The sequence below is a fragment of the Aspergillus ambiguus genome (assembly GCF_047715705.1).
Source record: "Aspergillus ambiguus strain CBS 117.58 unplaced genomic scaffold BDV59scaffold_18, whole genome shotgun sequence".
Taxonomy (NCBI): domain Eukaryota; kingdom Fungi; phylum Ascomycota; class Eurotiomycetes; order Eurotiales; family Aspergillaceae; genus Aspergillus; species Aspergillus ambiguus.
Genome location: NW_027395531.1, coordinates 184,754 through 198,827, shown reverse-complemented (window position 1 = coordinate 198,827; position 14,074 = coordinate 184,754). Strand labels below are relative to the sequence as shown.

The window sequence follows — 14,074 nt, the reverse complement described above, 5'->3', positions numbered from 1 at the left end:
ATATAGATACATAGACATGTATATAACACACAAGACCAGTAGTTCATCCAGATAGCTCTCTATTAATTAGAACAGAATGATCTATATATTCTTGTATAAACTCTGCCAAGACTAACCCGCGCCTTTCCCGATCAGGCGTCTCCCGTGACGAAGAATCGCCCGCTTCCATCACGTCGACTGCAATCTTATCGATCACCGCCCTTCTCCTGCAGACGCCCACTCTCTGCCACTATCCCTCAGGCACGACAATGAGTCAACCCTGGAGGAGAGGCGTGCGCGTTCTTTCCTGGACCCGAGTCCTCCCGCCTCGCGCGCGACAAGGGGTCTCTGCATCCCAGACAAGATGCGTCCAGATTCGCGCCGCTCCCGCCGAGCAGCCTGCCTCCGTCAACGGTGATCATCTTCCCGTCGTTGGCACCGCCAACTCGGCGCAATCGGCTGGTGTGTCGTCTCCCCCCTGCGATTGGTACCTCTCGCGTCGCTAAACAGCCGTGCAGATGCCCGCTTCGATGTCATCGGCGCGCCCTACTCGATGTTGTCCGTCTCCCTGTCCGCTTCACAAAACTTGTACACCCGGCGAGGGACATTGGTTGGATTGAGTGGAAAGGCCGATAATGTATGCCTTGCACAAATGGCGTTTTGCGGGTCCTCGTCAATGGACGGATACTGACCTCCGTTGCTGGCTAGGTGGTTTCGACCTTGAGCGTTCTAGAGCCTTTCCGGCGGGCTGTTGTCGGCGTCCCTTTCCTCTACCAGAAGGTCTGGTCCCAATCGTATACGACATCCCCTCGCCTCATCTGTTGACTGTGTCCAGGTATCCTCCGCTACTCCCGTAACTGCTCTCGTCTCGGTCCGTTCCCCGGTCACCTCCTTCGCCGTCGTCCACCTCAACGGCTCGGTCGATTGGATGGTCGCTCAAAGGCGGGCCCTGCTTGCCTGGACTGGCCGTTCGTTGTCCATCCGTCCGACCATTAACACCAGTTTGGTTCGTTCTCCCATCCCATCTCTCAAAACCACGTCAACTAACGACGCAGAGCGTGGCACACTGGGGCAGCTCCGAGGTCACGGGAAGAGGTCTGTTAGCACTGGTGGGCACAGGTCAGCTGTATTCCGTTGAACTAAAGGCCGGAGAACAATACATCGTCCACCCCAGGTATGTCAATCGCCCCGGCTACGAGCCAGTGGAAAGCTAATAATAGTCGTAAAGCAATGTGGTGGCCTACACGATGTCGTCGAACCCTCCCCGCCCTTACCGCTTCAAATCCACCTCCCTCAAGTTCCAAGTCCCAGGCCTCAAGAGCCTGCCTCGGTTCATCCAAGACTCCAAGTTCATCCGGGACATGTCGGACTCGGATACGTGGAAGACTGCCATGAACCTGTTCCACAAGATCCGCACGTGGTCTCGAATGACCATCTGGGGCGACAGAGTACGTGTTTCCTGGCAACATCGCTTCGCGTCTATGCTAACCTGACTCGCAACTAGCTCTTCCTCCAGTTCGATGGTCCTACTACCATCCTCCTCCAGACCCGTGGCCCCCGCATCAACGAAATTCTCTCCGCACGTGAAGTCAACGAGATCGCGAACTCCCCCAGAGGCCTGACTATCGGCCCTCGCACGCCGTCCGAGGATAAGAAGGCAACAGAGGAGATCCTCCAGCCCACTCCGGATGCGCCGTCGAGGTCTGTCGATGACCTGGTCAACGAAGTCGAAGGGTCTGCCCAGAGGATTGCCAATATTACGAAGGAGGGAAAGGTTTTCTTCGAGAAGCCAGGCCAGAAGGGCTGAATCCGGATGCTCGGCCTATATTTTAAAACTACACGTTACTTCCCTTTTCTCTTGGTCTAATGTATTATAGATAGCATGTGATGGCATGTCGACTTTCCTATGGATTTCTTTTGTTAACGTGTGCATGTTTGCCGATGGCCTTCTCGAACTGTCGTATGCCATGGCCCTTTACATAGCCCTGCATCCGATGGTGCTTATCATTGTACGCAGTCGTACGGAGTATGAGAAGAGACATGAAGAGTAGGAAGTATCTGGTCTGTAATCAGACGACCTGACAATGCATTCAGATGGAACAAGTAAGGTCAAAGCTAGAAACGAGTATACACAACCGGTGAAACAAACACCAAAACACCGTCGCTGAAACACGGTATGCAGGAACAAACGCCAAAATGCAAGTGTGGTATCCCAGAGGCTCCAATAATGCGGGTATCATGAATCGCAATTACAGAACGGTCTACACCAACACCCCATTTCTCATGCTTTCAACGGTTTTGATTCCGACACCCCTCAACTTGCTCAACTCGACAAGGCTGTTGATCTGCACCTGGGATCCGTGATCACCGCGACTATCCAAGTGCTGGTCCATCTCGCAGAGACAGTCGACAATTGCCTCAGCTTTCTTGACACCAACGCCCTTCAGGAGCCTGATTTGGCTCACATCGCGGGAGTTGATGATAGAGAGCAGGTGGATGGTCCGTGGCGAGAGGGTTTCCTCATGGTCGTCCAGGGTAGACTCTTCGTCAGCGGACTTCGTCTTTGTGCGCTTCTTGCGGCGAGAACGCGCGATTTCGGTAATATCGTCATCGCTCAGCATCGCAGTTTCTTCCTCGGGATCCACGTAGTCGGCATCGGAATCTTCAGCCTGACGCTTCACTCCAGCCCGGGCGGGCTCCTTCTTGAGCGAAAGCATGCTCCCAAACTCTCTCTTAGTGACAAGGGGAGTAGGGGCGCCAGTGGGCTCCAGAGTCGGACGGGATTTGCTCCGAGTGCGTTCCGTTAGTTTGGCAATCTTTGACGCAAGCTTCTCGTTGTCGGGGAAGAAGGGCAGTGCAAGCTGATACATCTTCAAGGCAGAAGAGTCTTCACCCCGCGCCTGGTGTTGCTTTGCCATGAGCAGGTAAGAAAGGCCCTCGGCCCGTGCATCCTCCGAGCCCTCAATGCGCTGCTCAAGGAGCTCAAGGCGTCGTTGCACCTGCTCGCTCAATTCCCGGACCTGGGTCTGCCGCGATTGCTCGCTGACTGCCCTCACCGCCAGGATTTCTTCCACCTTCTTCTCGACCATCTCTTGGATCTTGGCTGCGGAGATATCCTCGACACTCTTCGGCGGCTGAGAAGGCTGTGCGATGCGAGATACCCGGGAATGACGGGTCGCGTCTGAGCCCATGGAAGGCCGCTTAGGCACCTCGGGCTTCTTGAACTGTGCGGAAAGTCTCTTGTCGGAATAGACATGGAATGCTTTCATGGGCTTCGCGTCTCCCGGTTTCGATGCGTCCTTGTTTGCAGTAGAGGCCAGATTCACGTTTACAGAGCTCGTGAGTGGGCGGAGGGGTTGCCGCTGGGAGCTCATGGCGGAAGGCCGTGTAGAGGGTCTCGGTGGTCCCTTAAACATAGGCTCGTTCTCCACCTCGCGAACCTCGATCTTCTTGGTACGGTTTGCGAAATTAAGCGAGCTGAGGGTGTCCAAGTGGTAAGACTTCACCGGAGCGAGATTGAGAATCATCACGGTTAGTCCGTTGTTCTGCCCCAGGGAGAGTATCCGGGTCATCTTCGACTCTCGGTATGGGATCCTGGAATGCTTTTTGCTGATCGCTTCCACGCACTGCGCCAAAACAAAAAGACTCTTGTTGATACTGGCGGACTCCACCATCCGCTCCTTGTCGTTATCCGTCCGGCGGTTGTCCTCTGAACCGGCCAAGTCAATCGCAGACGCCGTGCTGACACGGGTTTTGTCCCCCGAAGTGACGGCCACTTTTACACAGAGGATAGCGTGCGAGCGGGACGAGTGTGCGTTTAGCTGCATGAAGGTCAGTTGGGGTTCATCTGTCCGGCGGCATGGTGAAAGCGCTGACCTTCGTTGCCGACGTAGACCGGTTGGTGTTGGCCTGGTCATACAGGGTCTCGAACTCCTTCAGGGTTGTGCATGGCTTTTCGGTCAGTCCTACAACTACAGTCTTCCCGCCATTGTCTCGCAGCGGCAGACCGGCGAGAGTCCTCTTCTCCGGGGGCTCGAACAAATCGAAGACTTTGTCATTGTAGATTTCATAGTAGCTCAGCGATACCTTGACCGTGGTCTGGCCTTCACTGTCCTTTTCGATCTTCCGGCTGCGTCGGTAGATGCCACTGAGAAGCCGGGGAATCACGCCTCTATCCGCCAGGCTTTTACCGCCTCGCATTGTGTGTGTTTTTCCCGTGCCGGTAACTCCGTAGGCAAACAAGGTGACGTCAAAGCCATTGAAAAGGTGTTTGATGGTGGGGGCCACTGCTCGTCCGATCAGTACATCATCACGACAGCGAGTGCGGTCGAAAAGGCGGTCCAGCACGCACCCTCTGCGTCAAAGAGCTCTTGTTGCGGAGCCTCTGCGCCGTAGACGGCATTGAACTGAAAGGAATACTCTTCGTTCTCGTTCTTTGGATTTGGGATGCGAACAAGGTTGTCTCGATCCCGCAGAGCTGCGAGGGCGGCGTTGTCTTTGGACCCGGATTTGTCGGCTTTGCTGTGGACGAGAGGGGTGGAGGAGCCAGTCCGGAGAATGACGTCTAGCTCTCGCTCGGATTTCAAGAGGGGCCTAACCCGTGCGACGACTCGGACGCTCATTGTGTATGTTGACTGTTGTCTGTGTCGAGGGGCTGTAGCTGCTCTGCGAGAGGTTACTGGACAGTCGAAACCTTGAAACCAAGAGGATTGATCATCAACGCTTCAACCAGTGAAGGCGAGACGTTGATCGGGTTAGAGACAAGCAGGCGAGAGTGAGGAAGGAAATTAGAAGAAAGCAAAGTGCAGGAGGGCTGGATTGGGAGTGAGGGCGATTGGCAGCGGTCAGCTGTTGGCAGGGCAACCTCTCCACCCGAGGACTTCAATACCTCTGCGGAGTATCTGAGGATACTGCGAACGCATTTAGAAAACCATTGATACGTTTAAGCCTGCTCAGTCTGAAAGCTTATACCTAGGTGTAGTATGCGTATGAAATTCACGACTCCAAAGTTGTGTTATTCGACCGAACATTAAGGTAGGGCATGACGGTGTGATATCGACCATGCATGTTCAGATCCAGAGCAGTCCAAGAGTAGAGTCAATGCACTAATCATATATAGCTGGAGCATACGGTAGATAGGACTAGCACCAGCTGCATCGCACGTAGAACGTTATATAGTCTGTTATAAGAACCGAATCTCATAGTTCGGTGGATTGTCTCCTCAGGCAGGAATCGGCTACGATGCGGGGCGCTGATTGGCCCGCCCGCAAAGGCCACCGTAGACCAACCATCATCAAGCAAGTCAACATCATCGCCAGTCGAGTCCATTTCGTCCTTCTCCCACACCACACACCACCACTCTCCCTCCGCGTTTCGGTCAACCCCTCCCCTTCGTCCTCTCCTTCGCCTCTCCCAGTACTTGTTTGTCTGATTAGGTTGTCAGTATGCAGATCCCCCCCCCCAACGAAGACTTCCTATGGATTGATTCTCCTCCCCCCTCCCCCAGCCGACCTGACTGACCGCCGCATAGTGACCCTCTGATAGACACGCCACGACCAGATCCATCCTGCCCCCTGCTCTCTTTCACCACTCCCCCCGGAACACACTCTATCGAATTCTCTCCTCTCCTCCCCAGATAGCCCTCCATGGCCGCACCACAAGGAGGTTACCCTCCCCAGGAAGGGTACGGTCAACCGGTCGGCTATGGCTCTCCGACCCAGCAACAGGCCCCTACCCCGGTCCAACATGGAGGCAGAAAGAAGCGGGCGTATGCTGGTGAGGCGTTCGAGTTTGGCTCCGGTGCCAATGCCGCCCTGGGCGGTCAGATGCCAGCTGGTGGTAGCTACGGAGCTTACCCTCAGCAACACGCCGGTTACCAGCAACCCGCTGCATATGGCGCCGACCCGGCTCAGATGCAGGCCGCAGCTCCGGGATACGCTGCCCCCGCTGCCCCCGGTGTCGCCCAGATGACCCAGCAATTTGGAGCGATGGGGATGACCGATCCGCACCTCATGCCCCCTCAGCCCGTTCCTCAGGCTCCCCAGGCCCCGCGTGCCGTCGTCCCGCTTAACCAACTGTACCCTACGGATCTCCTCTCTCAGCCGTTCAATGTGGCGGAATTGGATTACCCCCCGCCCCCTATTGTCCTGCCCTCTGGTGTATGTAGCACGCAGCCCGCAATGTGGAGAGGGACCGTTGCTGACCGCTCGTTAGACCAGTGTTTACCCCTCCCCGTATGCCAACTGCCCTCCGAAATACGTCCGGTCCACGCTGAATGCCGTCCCGACGACTCATTCCCTTCTGAAGAAGTCGAAGCTGCCCTTCGCCCTTGTCATCCAGCCTTACGGAGCCCTCCATGATTCGGAAGATCCGATCCCCGTCATTCCTGACCAGGTCATCTCGCGTTGCCGCCGTTGTCGGTCCTATATCAACCCCTTCGTGACCTTCCTTGACCATGGGCACCGCTGGCGCTGTAACATGTGCAACTTGACCAACGACGTGCCGCAGGCTTTCGATTGGGACACTGCGCTGCAGAAGCCCGCCGACCGGTCCCTGCGGCCCGACCTCAATCACTCGGTGGTCGAGTTTGTTGCCCCCCAGGAATACATGGTCCGGCCCCCACAACCCCTGGTCTACCTCTTCTTGATTGATGTGAGTTACGGATCGGTTACAAATGGCCTTTTGGCTACGAGCGCACGGTGTATCAAGGAGAGCCTGGATCGGATCCCGAACGCAGACCGCCGAACCCGCCTGGGCTTCATCGCCGTCGATTCGAGCCTCCACTACTTCAGCATTCCTCGCGATGGTTCTGAAAACCCCGACCCCAAAATGTTGGTTGTCAGCGATCTGGACGAGCCCTTCCTTCCGATCCCGGGTGACCTCCTCGTTACCCTGAGCGAATGCCGCGAAAACATCGAGGTGTTCCTCGACAAGTTGCAGGAGATGTTCCAGAACACCCAGAACAACGGCTGCGCGATGGGGTCGGCTCTGCGTGCCGGGTACAAGCTTATTTCTCCGGTGGGAGGCAAAATGTCTGTCCTCAGCTCGTCGCTGCCTAATGTCGGCCATGGCGCATTGACGATGCGAGAGGACAAGAAGGTCTTGGGGACCAGCAAAGAGAGCAGTCTCCTGCAGACCGCCAACAGTTTCTACAAGAGCTTTGCCGTGGAGTGCTCCAAGGCCCAGGTCTCCGTGGACATGTTCCTGTTCTCTTCCCAGTACCAGGATGTGGCCTCTCTGAGCAACTTGCCCCGCTACACTGGTGGCCAGACGTATTTCTACCCCGGATGGAATGCGGCTCGCGGGGAGGACGCCATCAAGTTCGCGCGCGAGTTCTCCGATTACCTGTCCTCGGAGATCGGCCTGGAAGCCGTCCTCCGAGTGCGTGCTACCACCGGCCTGCGCATGAACACCTTCTACGGAAACTTCTTCAACCGCAGTTCGGACCTGTGCGCATTCCCGGCGTTCCCTCGCGACCAAGCGTACGTTGTTGAAGTCGCCATCGACGAGACCATCGCTAGACCAGTGGTCTGCCTGCAGACGGCGGTGCTGCACACCACATGCAACGGCGAAAGACGGATCCGTGTTTTGACTCTGGCGCTTCCCACCACTCAGAACCTGGCGGATGTGTATGCGTCGGCGGATCAGCAGGCGATTGCCACTTACTTCAGTCACAAGGCCGTCGAGCGGGCTCTGGGAAGCGGCCTGGAACCCGCGCGGGAGGCTCTGCAGTCCAAGGTGGTAGAGCTTCTGGCCACCTACCGGAAAGAACTGGCGGGTGGAAGCGTCAGCGGGGGTGGTCTGCAGTTCCCGGCTAACCTGAGAGGTCTTCCGGTCCTCTTCCTTGCCATGATGAAAAACGTAAGCCTCGTCTGGTTGTATTCTTTTGGCGCGATTCGTGTGACTTGACTGACGGATTTTCCCAGCTTGGACTTCGGAAATCGGCCCAGATCCCGACCGATATGCGGTCTGCGGCGCTTTGCCTGCTGTCGACACTCCCCCTGCCTCTCCTGATGCAGTACATCTACCCGAAGATGTACTCTCTCCACGATATGCCGGACATCGCTGGGTTGCCGGACGAGAAGACCGGCGAGATCGTGCTGCCGCCGGCGGTGAACCTGTCCTCGGAGCGGATTGTGCCGTACGGGCTGTACTTGATCGACGACGGACAGACGCAATTCCTCTGGGTGGGCCGGGACGCGGTACCACAGCTGATCCTGGATGTGTTTGGGCTGCCGGACAGGTCGCAGCTCCGGGTGGGCAAGCAGAACCTGCCGGATCTGGACAACGATTTCAACCAGCGAGTGCGGGCGGTGGTCGAGAAGAGCCGGGATCACCGATCGAAGGGCGTGGGCAGCATCGTGGTGCCGCATTTGTATGTGGTGAAGGAGGATGGCGAGCCAGGACTGCGGCTGTGGGCACAGACGATGTTGGTGGAGGACCGGGCCGACCAGAGTGTCAGCCTGGTGCAATGGATGGGATTATTGCGGGAAAAGGTGTGAACCCCTTTTTCTTCTTCTTCTGTCGATGGTTTCTTTTTTTCCTTCTCCTGTTGTAGATTTCCCCTTGTGCCTACCCAGTCATCCGACTGACGCGGTTGATCACATCCAGGTGGTTCAGTAATGATTAGTTTGCGAGAGAAATTTTGGTAAACACGGGACATCCAATATATTCATTTACGAGGAGATCCTTCCGGGGGAACAGCCAGACGTGTGGGTATTTTCGTAACGCCAATGAACCAGGGAATTTACCGCCTGGGACGAGAAAGCTGCATGGGACCAGGCGTCTGTTGGGCCGATCATGCAGTGTAGACTTTAGATCACACAGCTTAGCCGGGGGGGCAGCAGGCAAATCAGGCCGGGCAGCGGTGGCTGCACTGCCCCTAGAGGTTGTGACCACCGGTGTTTGATACTCCTCTCTCTCTTCTACTTCTACTTCTACTGCCCCACCCCACTCACTCTCCGCCCGCTTTAATAACTCTCTACTCCGTATCGTCTCTTCTTCTTCTTCTCCCTTCTCGGTCACTTCCCCCGTCAATTCTCATCCGAACCGGTGTAAAACGCCAGGTATGTCTGCATACGCTCGATTCTTCCCCGTCTGGTCGTATCCGTGACCGTCAGGCGGGTTGTTATCCCCCTGTTTGATGATTAACCGGATACTACTCCCCTCCAGACATTGAAGCCTCCTCTCCTGACCATCGTCGCATCCCCCTCTCTAGCTCCTTCCCCCCTCCCACCATTACGCCCTCCTTCCCTTCCTCCGGCTTCCCACGGCGCTTGACGCTCTGACGGGTCCCGTCTCCCATCGCTGACACGCGTACCCCGCATCGCATCCGATACGGGCAGATCCCGAGGGAACCACAACATGGTCCAACAGCTTCCTCCCCAGGGCGGCTCGCGCAAGATCTCCTTCAACGTCTCCGACCAGTATGAAATCCAAGATGTCATCGGTGAGGGCGCCTACGGGGTCGTCTGTTCCGCCATCCACAAACCCTCCGGCCAGAAAGTCGCCATCAAAAAGATCACCCCCTTCGACCACTCCATGTTCTGCCTGCGCACCCTGCGTGAGATGAAGCTGCTGCGATACTTCAACCACGAGAACATCATCTCCATCCTCGACATCCAGCGACCCCGCAACTACGAGAGCTTCAACGAAGTCTATCTTATCCAGGTATGCGTCTCCCGCCGGGTTGCGTCTGTGTTCCCCGTTCCTGACTCCGATCCTAAAAGGAACTTATGGAAACCGACATGCATCGTGTGATCCGCACCCAAGACCTCTCCGACGACCACTGCCAGTACTTCATCTACCAGACCCTGCGCGCCCTCAAAGCCATGCATTCCGCCAACGTCCTCCACCGGGATCTCAAGCCCTCCAACCTGCTTCTCAACGCCAACTGCGATCTAAAAGTCTGCGACTTCGGTCTGGCCCGTTCCGCCGCCTCCACCGACGACAACTCCGGCTTCATGACAGAATACGTCGCCACTCGCTGGTACCGGGCCCCCGAGATCATGTTGACCTTCAAGGAATACACCAAGGCCATCGACGTGTGGAGCGTGGGGTGCATTCTGGCCGAGATGCTGAGCGGAAAGCCCCTCTTCCCCGGGAAAGACTGTGAGTGGTACCCTTTCGGCGCCCATCCCCTAGAGCCTGTCTGACCGACGGGAACCCCGGCAGACCACCACCAATTGACCCTCATTCTGGACGTGTTGGGCACCCCCACCATGGAGGACTACTACGGCATCAAGTCCCGGCGAGCTCGCGAGTACATCCGCTCCCTCCCGTTCAAGAAGAAGATCCCCTTCAAGGCGCTCTTCCCCAAGAGCAACGAGCTGGCGCTGGACCTTCTCGAGCGCCTCCTGGCCTTCAACCCGGCCAAGCGCATCACGGTCGAGGAGGCCCTGCGCCATCCGTACCTCGAGCCATACCACGACCCGGATGACGAGCCCACGGCGCCGCCGATCCCGGAGGGCTTCTTCGACTTTGACAAGAATAAGGATGCGCTCAGCAAGGAGCAGTTGAAGAGTGAGTCCACCGTTCCAGCATTCCCGTCTAGCCCGGCTAACAAAAACCTCCCCAGTCCTGATCTACGAGGAAATCATGCGGTAGACCAAGGGACAAGCATGCATGCATACATATCAGTTCAGACGGGTCGCGCGAGGAGGAACAGCCATGCACATAATGTCGTTGCATCAGTGAAAGCCTGTTAGCTAGTGATTGCTTGATGATTGATTGATTGATTGCTTGATTGGCGGATTGGTCTTGGTTCGACTTATCAAGGCGTCTAGTCTTATAATGAACAGATAAGCTGGTCTTAGTTGTCTCCATAGACTGGGTATAATACAATACACAATACCTCCCACTCACCCCGGTCCTACCTACCTACCTACCGACCGATCCACCTGCCTCTCCATAAACCTCGCAATCCCCATCCCAACCCCCTCGGGACTCGGCTTCTCCGCACAAACCTGCGGCTCGACCCCAAACGTCCGGACGAGATGATCCCTCGTCGTCGGCCCAATCGTCGCCACTCGCACCCCCTGCCGTTGGCCCTGCCCCTGGGCCCCCAAGACCCGCAGCATGGCCTCACACCCCGTCGGCGAGAACACCACCACCCACGCCGCCTCCGCCTCTGGCGTGTCCCGCGCGGTCTCCGCCCGGAACCGCTCCACGCCCGCAACCGCAGCCGCAAACTCGTCCTCGAACCCGGCCATCACGCCGGTCTCGTACACGACGCGCTCGTCGACCCGGATGCGCTCGGCGGGGGAGGCCTCCTGCATCAGGAGGCGGGGGATGACGTCGCGGCGCTGTTCGCCGACGAGGAAGAGCAGGGGGAGTTTCTCCGCGTCCGACGACGACTCCGCGGACAGGCCGTTGTAGTGCGAGAGGATGAAGCGGGCGAGGAGCTCGCCGGTGCCGGTGTCTGCGCCGTGGATGGAGGCGTGGGGGAGGTGTGAGTCGCGGAGGGCCGTGAGGGAGCGGGCGGTCGCGGGACCGACGGTGTACAGCGGGAGGGACTCGGAGGAGGGGACCGTGGTGTCTTCTGCGGGGATTGGTTGGCGGTGTTAGCGCTGGATGTCTGCCTTGCTTTCTGTGGCCCTCCTGGGGGTACTGGGTGCTGGGTGCTGCTGGGGTGGGGTAGGCATGGACGCACTGTCTAGCGAGCTCACTACCGAGGCGAAGCCCTCGACGGCGCGCTGGCTGGTGAAGATCAAGCCGCCATATTTGCGGGCTGGCCCTGGCCGGAGACCGCCGGACTCGAAGAGGTCGCGGAGGGATTGGAGGTTGGCGTCGTGGAAGTGGTGTTCCAGCACCGGGATGAAGACAGGCGAGTAGTTGTTTGCGGAGAAGTATTCGGCGTAGCTGTCTTGTGGGGAGGATTTGGTTTTGAGGAGGAGGACGGGTGTCGAGGAGAAGTTGTATTTTGACATGGTTCTGTCTTTGGTTGTATGGTGGTTGTGGTTCAATTATTGCATTATTGCATGGAGGGAGGTGTTTGGAGGTGCGATGGAGTGGAGTGGAGTAGTTGACGGTATATCGGGTGTCTACGGAGTAGGTACTCTAGCAGGATGCAGAACAAACGAACATTCTAGGTAGACAGAAGTTATATACATTACAAAAACACAGACAACTACTGGTCGTCCAACACATGCACGTACTTCTTCTCCTCCTGTCTCTCCCGCTCTGTGGCAGGCGGCAGGTCGTAGTACGAAGAGCTACGGTATCCTTTCTACGCGGCCGTCAGCTTGCTGTCCCTCGCCTTTCTGCTGTGGACATCACTTACCAGGTAGTGGAAGGTCAGGGTCGCCAGGTCAGTAGGCTCGATGCCCAGGTCCTTGAAGGTCTTGGCGGTGGGATCGATCACCTGGTCCATGAACTCGCGCTCGACCTCGTCGGCGGAGACGGTGGGCCACCAGAGGAACTTGTTCAGGTAGTACGCCAGAGGCTTGAAGACGGCCTTGGGGAGGTTGATGTGGCGGCGGTGCTTGATGATTTCCTTGTCCACCAGCTCGGCGATCTCGGCGGTCGAGTAGTTCTTGGGGCCGTAGAGCTCGAAGGTCTCGCCGGCCGTGGTGTCGTCGTGGAGCATGCGCTCAAGGGCGGCACCAACATCGTTAACCTACAACGATTAGCATGGGGGCGCCATGGATCAGGCCTCACCAGCGGATGACTTACGTGGACGGGCCAGAACCGCTCCTGCATGTGGTTCGCGGTAAGCAGGTTGGTCACCTTGGCGAGCTTGTGAAGGAGGTTGTCCTCGAAACCGAACATGGGGGCCGGACGGACGATGGTGGTCTCGGGGTAGATAGAACGGGCAACTTCCTCACCCCATCCCTGCAACGATTAGCATCGCAAAAACTTTAAGAACGCCGGGAACGAACCTTGGTGGCAAAGTACTCGGAAGGAGAGTCCTTGTTGGCGTTGTAAGAGGAAACGTGGATGTAGCGGTCGATATCGTACTTGGCAACGGCCTCGACGATGCGCTCGATGCCGTCAACGTGGACATCGGTGTAAGAGAAGTTCCTACTCGCGGTTAGCATCTTCGATCGGGCAATTTATTACCTCATTACTGACTTGGTGGGATATTGGCGGCCGACGAGGTTGTAGACGACATCGGAGTGACGGACGCTCTCCTCAATCGACTGGGTGTTGCGAAGATCGTATTCCTACCGGCGGGTTAGCTGCGTGTCAAAGGTAGCTAGGATCGGGGCCTCATACGATGAAGTTGACCCGTCCAAGATCACCGGTGGGCTTCAGGTGCCTCTTGGTCATCTCCTCACGGTAGGGGACGACGACGGTGCATCCCTGCGTGGCTAGACGTTGTCAATTCGGCTTGCGACGTCAAGGAGAGACTGGTCCAACCTACCGAGTTGGTTGACAATGTAACGGCCGAGGAAACCAGTGGCGCCAAAGACGGTCGCGGTGTGGCCTAAAATCCGTCTCGTCAGATTCTCCAAACACAATGCGAAGCGGGCGGGCAAGAAAAGGGCTCGTGGGTACCTCCTAGGGACGACCTGGAAAGCGGATAGTTAGCCACATGCTCAGCAGCCCACACAGGCACAATTGCGCTTACCGTCCACCCTGGACCTTCAAGATCGGCTTTCCGGTACGGGTGATAGAAACATCCTGAAGGTTGCGGCGCTGCACTTGGAATTGGACTCGAGGGGTGGGGACGAAGGCCTTCGACCCCAGGGCGGAATTGACGGCCCGGCACTTCTGCATGGTCTCTATCTCTTTCAGCTGGGAGACCGATGAGACCAGCAAATTGCGTCGGGAATAGAGCTTCGAGAGGGGAGAGGAGCGAGATGGGAGGGGAGAGGCGAGCTCAGCGGACGAGACTGGATGCTGCTGGAGGTCGGAAGTCACCAAGTTGGAAACGCAAACTGCCGCGGGCACGGGACCTGCGCGCTAGTCCGGATTAGGCAGTTTCTTCTACTCCCCCCCCGGCCACGCTCAGAAGTATAGAGCTATTCTTCTCTGTTGTACGTATTCTATGACTAGATGTAATACGAGTGTCCTGATCGGAGCATCCTGCAGGCATCGTTGGGGTCAACAGGTCCTACGCGCCCTCTCGCCGGATTTCGTCTGACTATTCACC

The 14,074-nt window shown here is 57.1% G+C and overlaps 5 protein-coding genes across 5 annotated transcripts; 3 read left to right on the top strand and 2 right to left on the bottom strand.

Annotated features, from left to right (window-relative positions):
• Positions 1-248: 248 nt before the first annotated feature.
• BDV59DRAFT_193544 (AIM24 family protein) lies at positions 249-1,786 on the top strand (the record flags this gene model as incomplete). The annotated part of the gene is made up of 6 exons (XM_073692249.1): positions 249-441; positions 498-616; positions 815-985; positions 1,035-1,153; positions 1,208-1,427; positions 1,484-1,786. 6 exons carry the CDS (start codon positions 249-251, stop codon positions 1,784-1,786), a joined length of 1,125 nt encoding a protein of 374 aa, XP_073547434.1.
• A 256-nt stretch (positions 1,787-2,042) lies between these two features.
• On the bottom strand, positions 2,043-4,768 carry BDV59DRAFT_179451 (kinesin family protein). The gene is made up of 3 exons (XM_073689912.1): positions 4,331-4,768; positions 3,856-4,265; positions 2,043-3,800 (listed from the first exon to the last, which is right to left on the bottom strand). Exons 1-3 carry the CDS (start codon positions 4,599-4,601, stop codon positions 2,241-2,243), a joined length of 2,241 nt encoding a protein of 746 aa, XP_073547433.1. The 5' UTR covers positions 4,602-4,768; the 3' UTR covers positions 2,043-2,240.
• Positions 4,769-5,305: 537 nt separating this feature from the next.
• BDV59DRAFT_179448 (COPII subunit SEC24) lies at positions 5,306-8,816 on the top strand. The gene is made up of 5 exons (XM_073689911.1): positions 5,306-5,421; positions 5,510-6,137; positions 6,193-7,839; positions 7,905-8,474; positions 8,590-8,816. The coding sequence occupies exons 2-5, from the start codon at positions 5,625-5,627 to the stop codon at positions 8,599-8,601; spliced, it is 2,742 nt and encodes a 913-aa protein (XP_073547432.1). The 5' UTR covers positions 5,306-5,421; positions 5,510-5,624; the 3' UTR covers positions 8,602-8,816.
• A 434-nt stretch (positions 8,817-9,250) lies between these two features.
• Positions 9,251-10,779, top strand: BDV59DRAFT_38450 (mitogen-activated protein kinase). The gene is made up of 4 exons (XM_073696301.1): positions 9,251-9,648; positions 9,708-10,089; positions 10,153-10,500; positions 10,556-10,779. Exons 1-4 carry the CDS (start codon positions 9,343-9,345, stop codon positions 10,582-10,584), a joined length of 1,065 nt encoding a protein of 354 aa, XP_073547431.1. The 5' UTR covers positions 9,251-9,342; the 3' UTR covers positions 10,585-10,779.
• Positions 10,780-10,853: 74 nt separating this feature from the next.
• BDV59DRAFT_193540 (NAD(P)-binding protein) lies at positions 10,854-13,698 on the bottom strand (the record flags this gene model as incomplete). Its single annotated transcript, XM_073692248.1, has 10 exons — positions 10,854-11,518; positions 11,630-11,914; positions 12,135-12,201; positions 12,260-12,595; positions 12,652-12,810; positions 12,858-12,999; positions 13,051-13,142; positions 13,195-13,289; positions 13,343-13,416; positions 13,550-13,698. 10 exons carry the CDS (start codon positions 13,696-13,698, stop codon positions 10,854-10,856), a joined length of 2,064 nt encoding a protein of 687 aa, XP_073547430.1.
• Between the last annotated feature and the right edge of the window lie 376 nt (positions 13,699-14,074).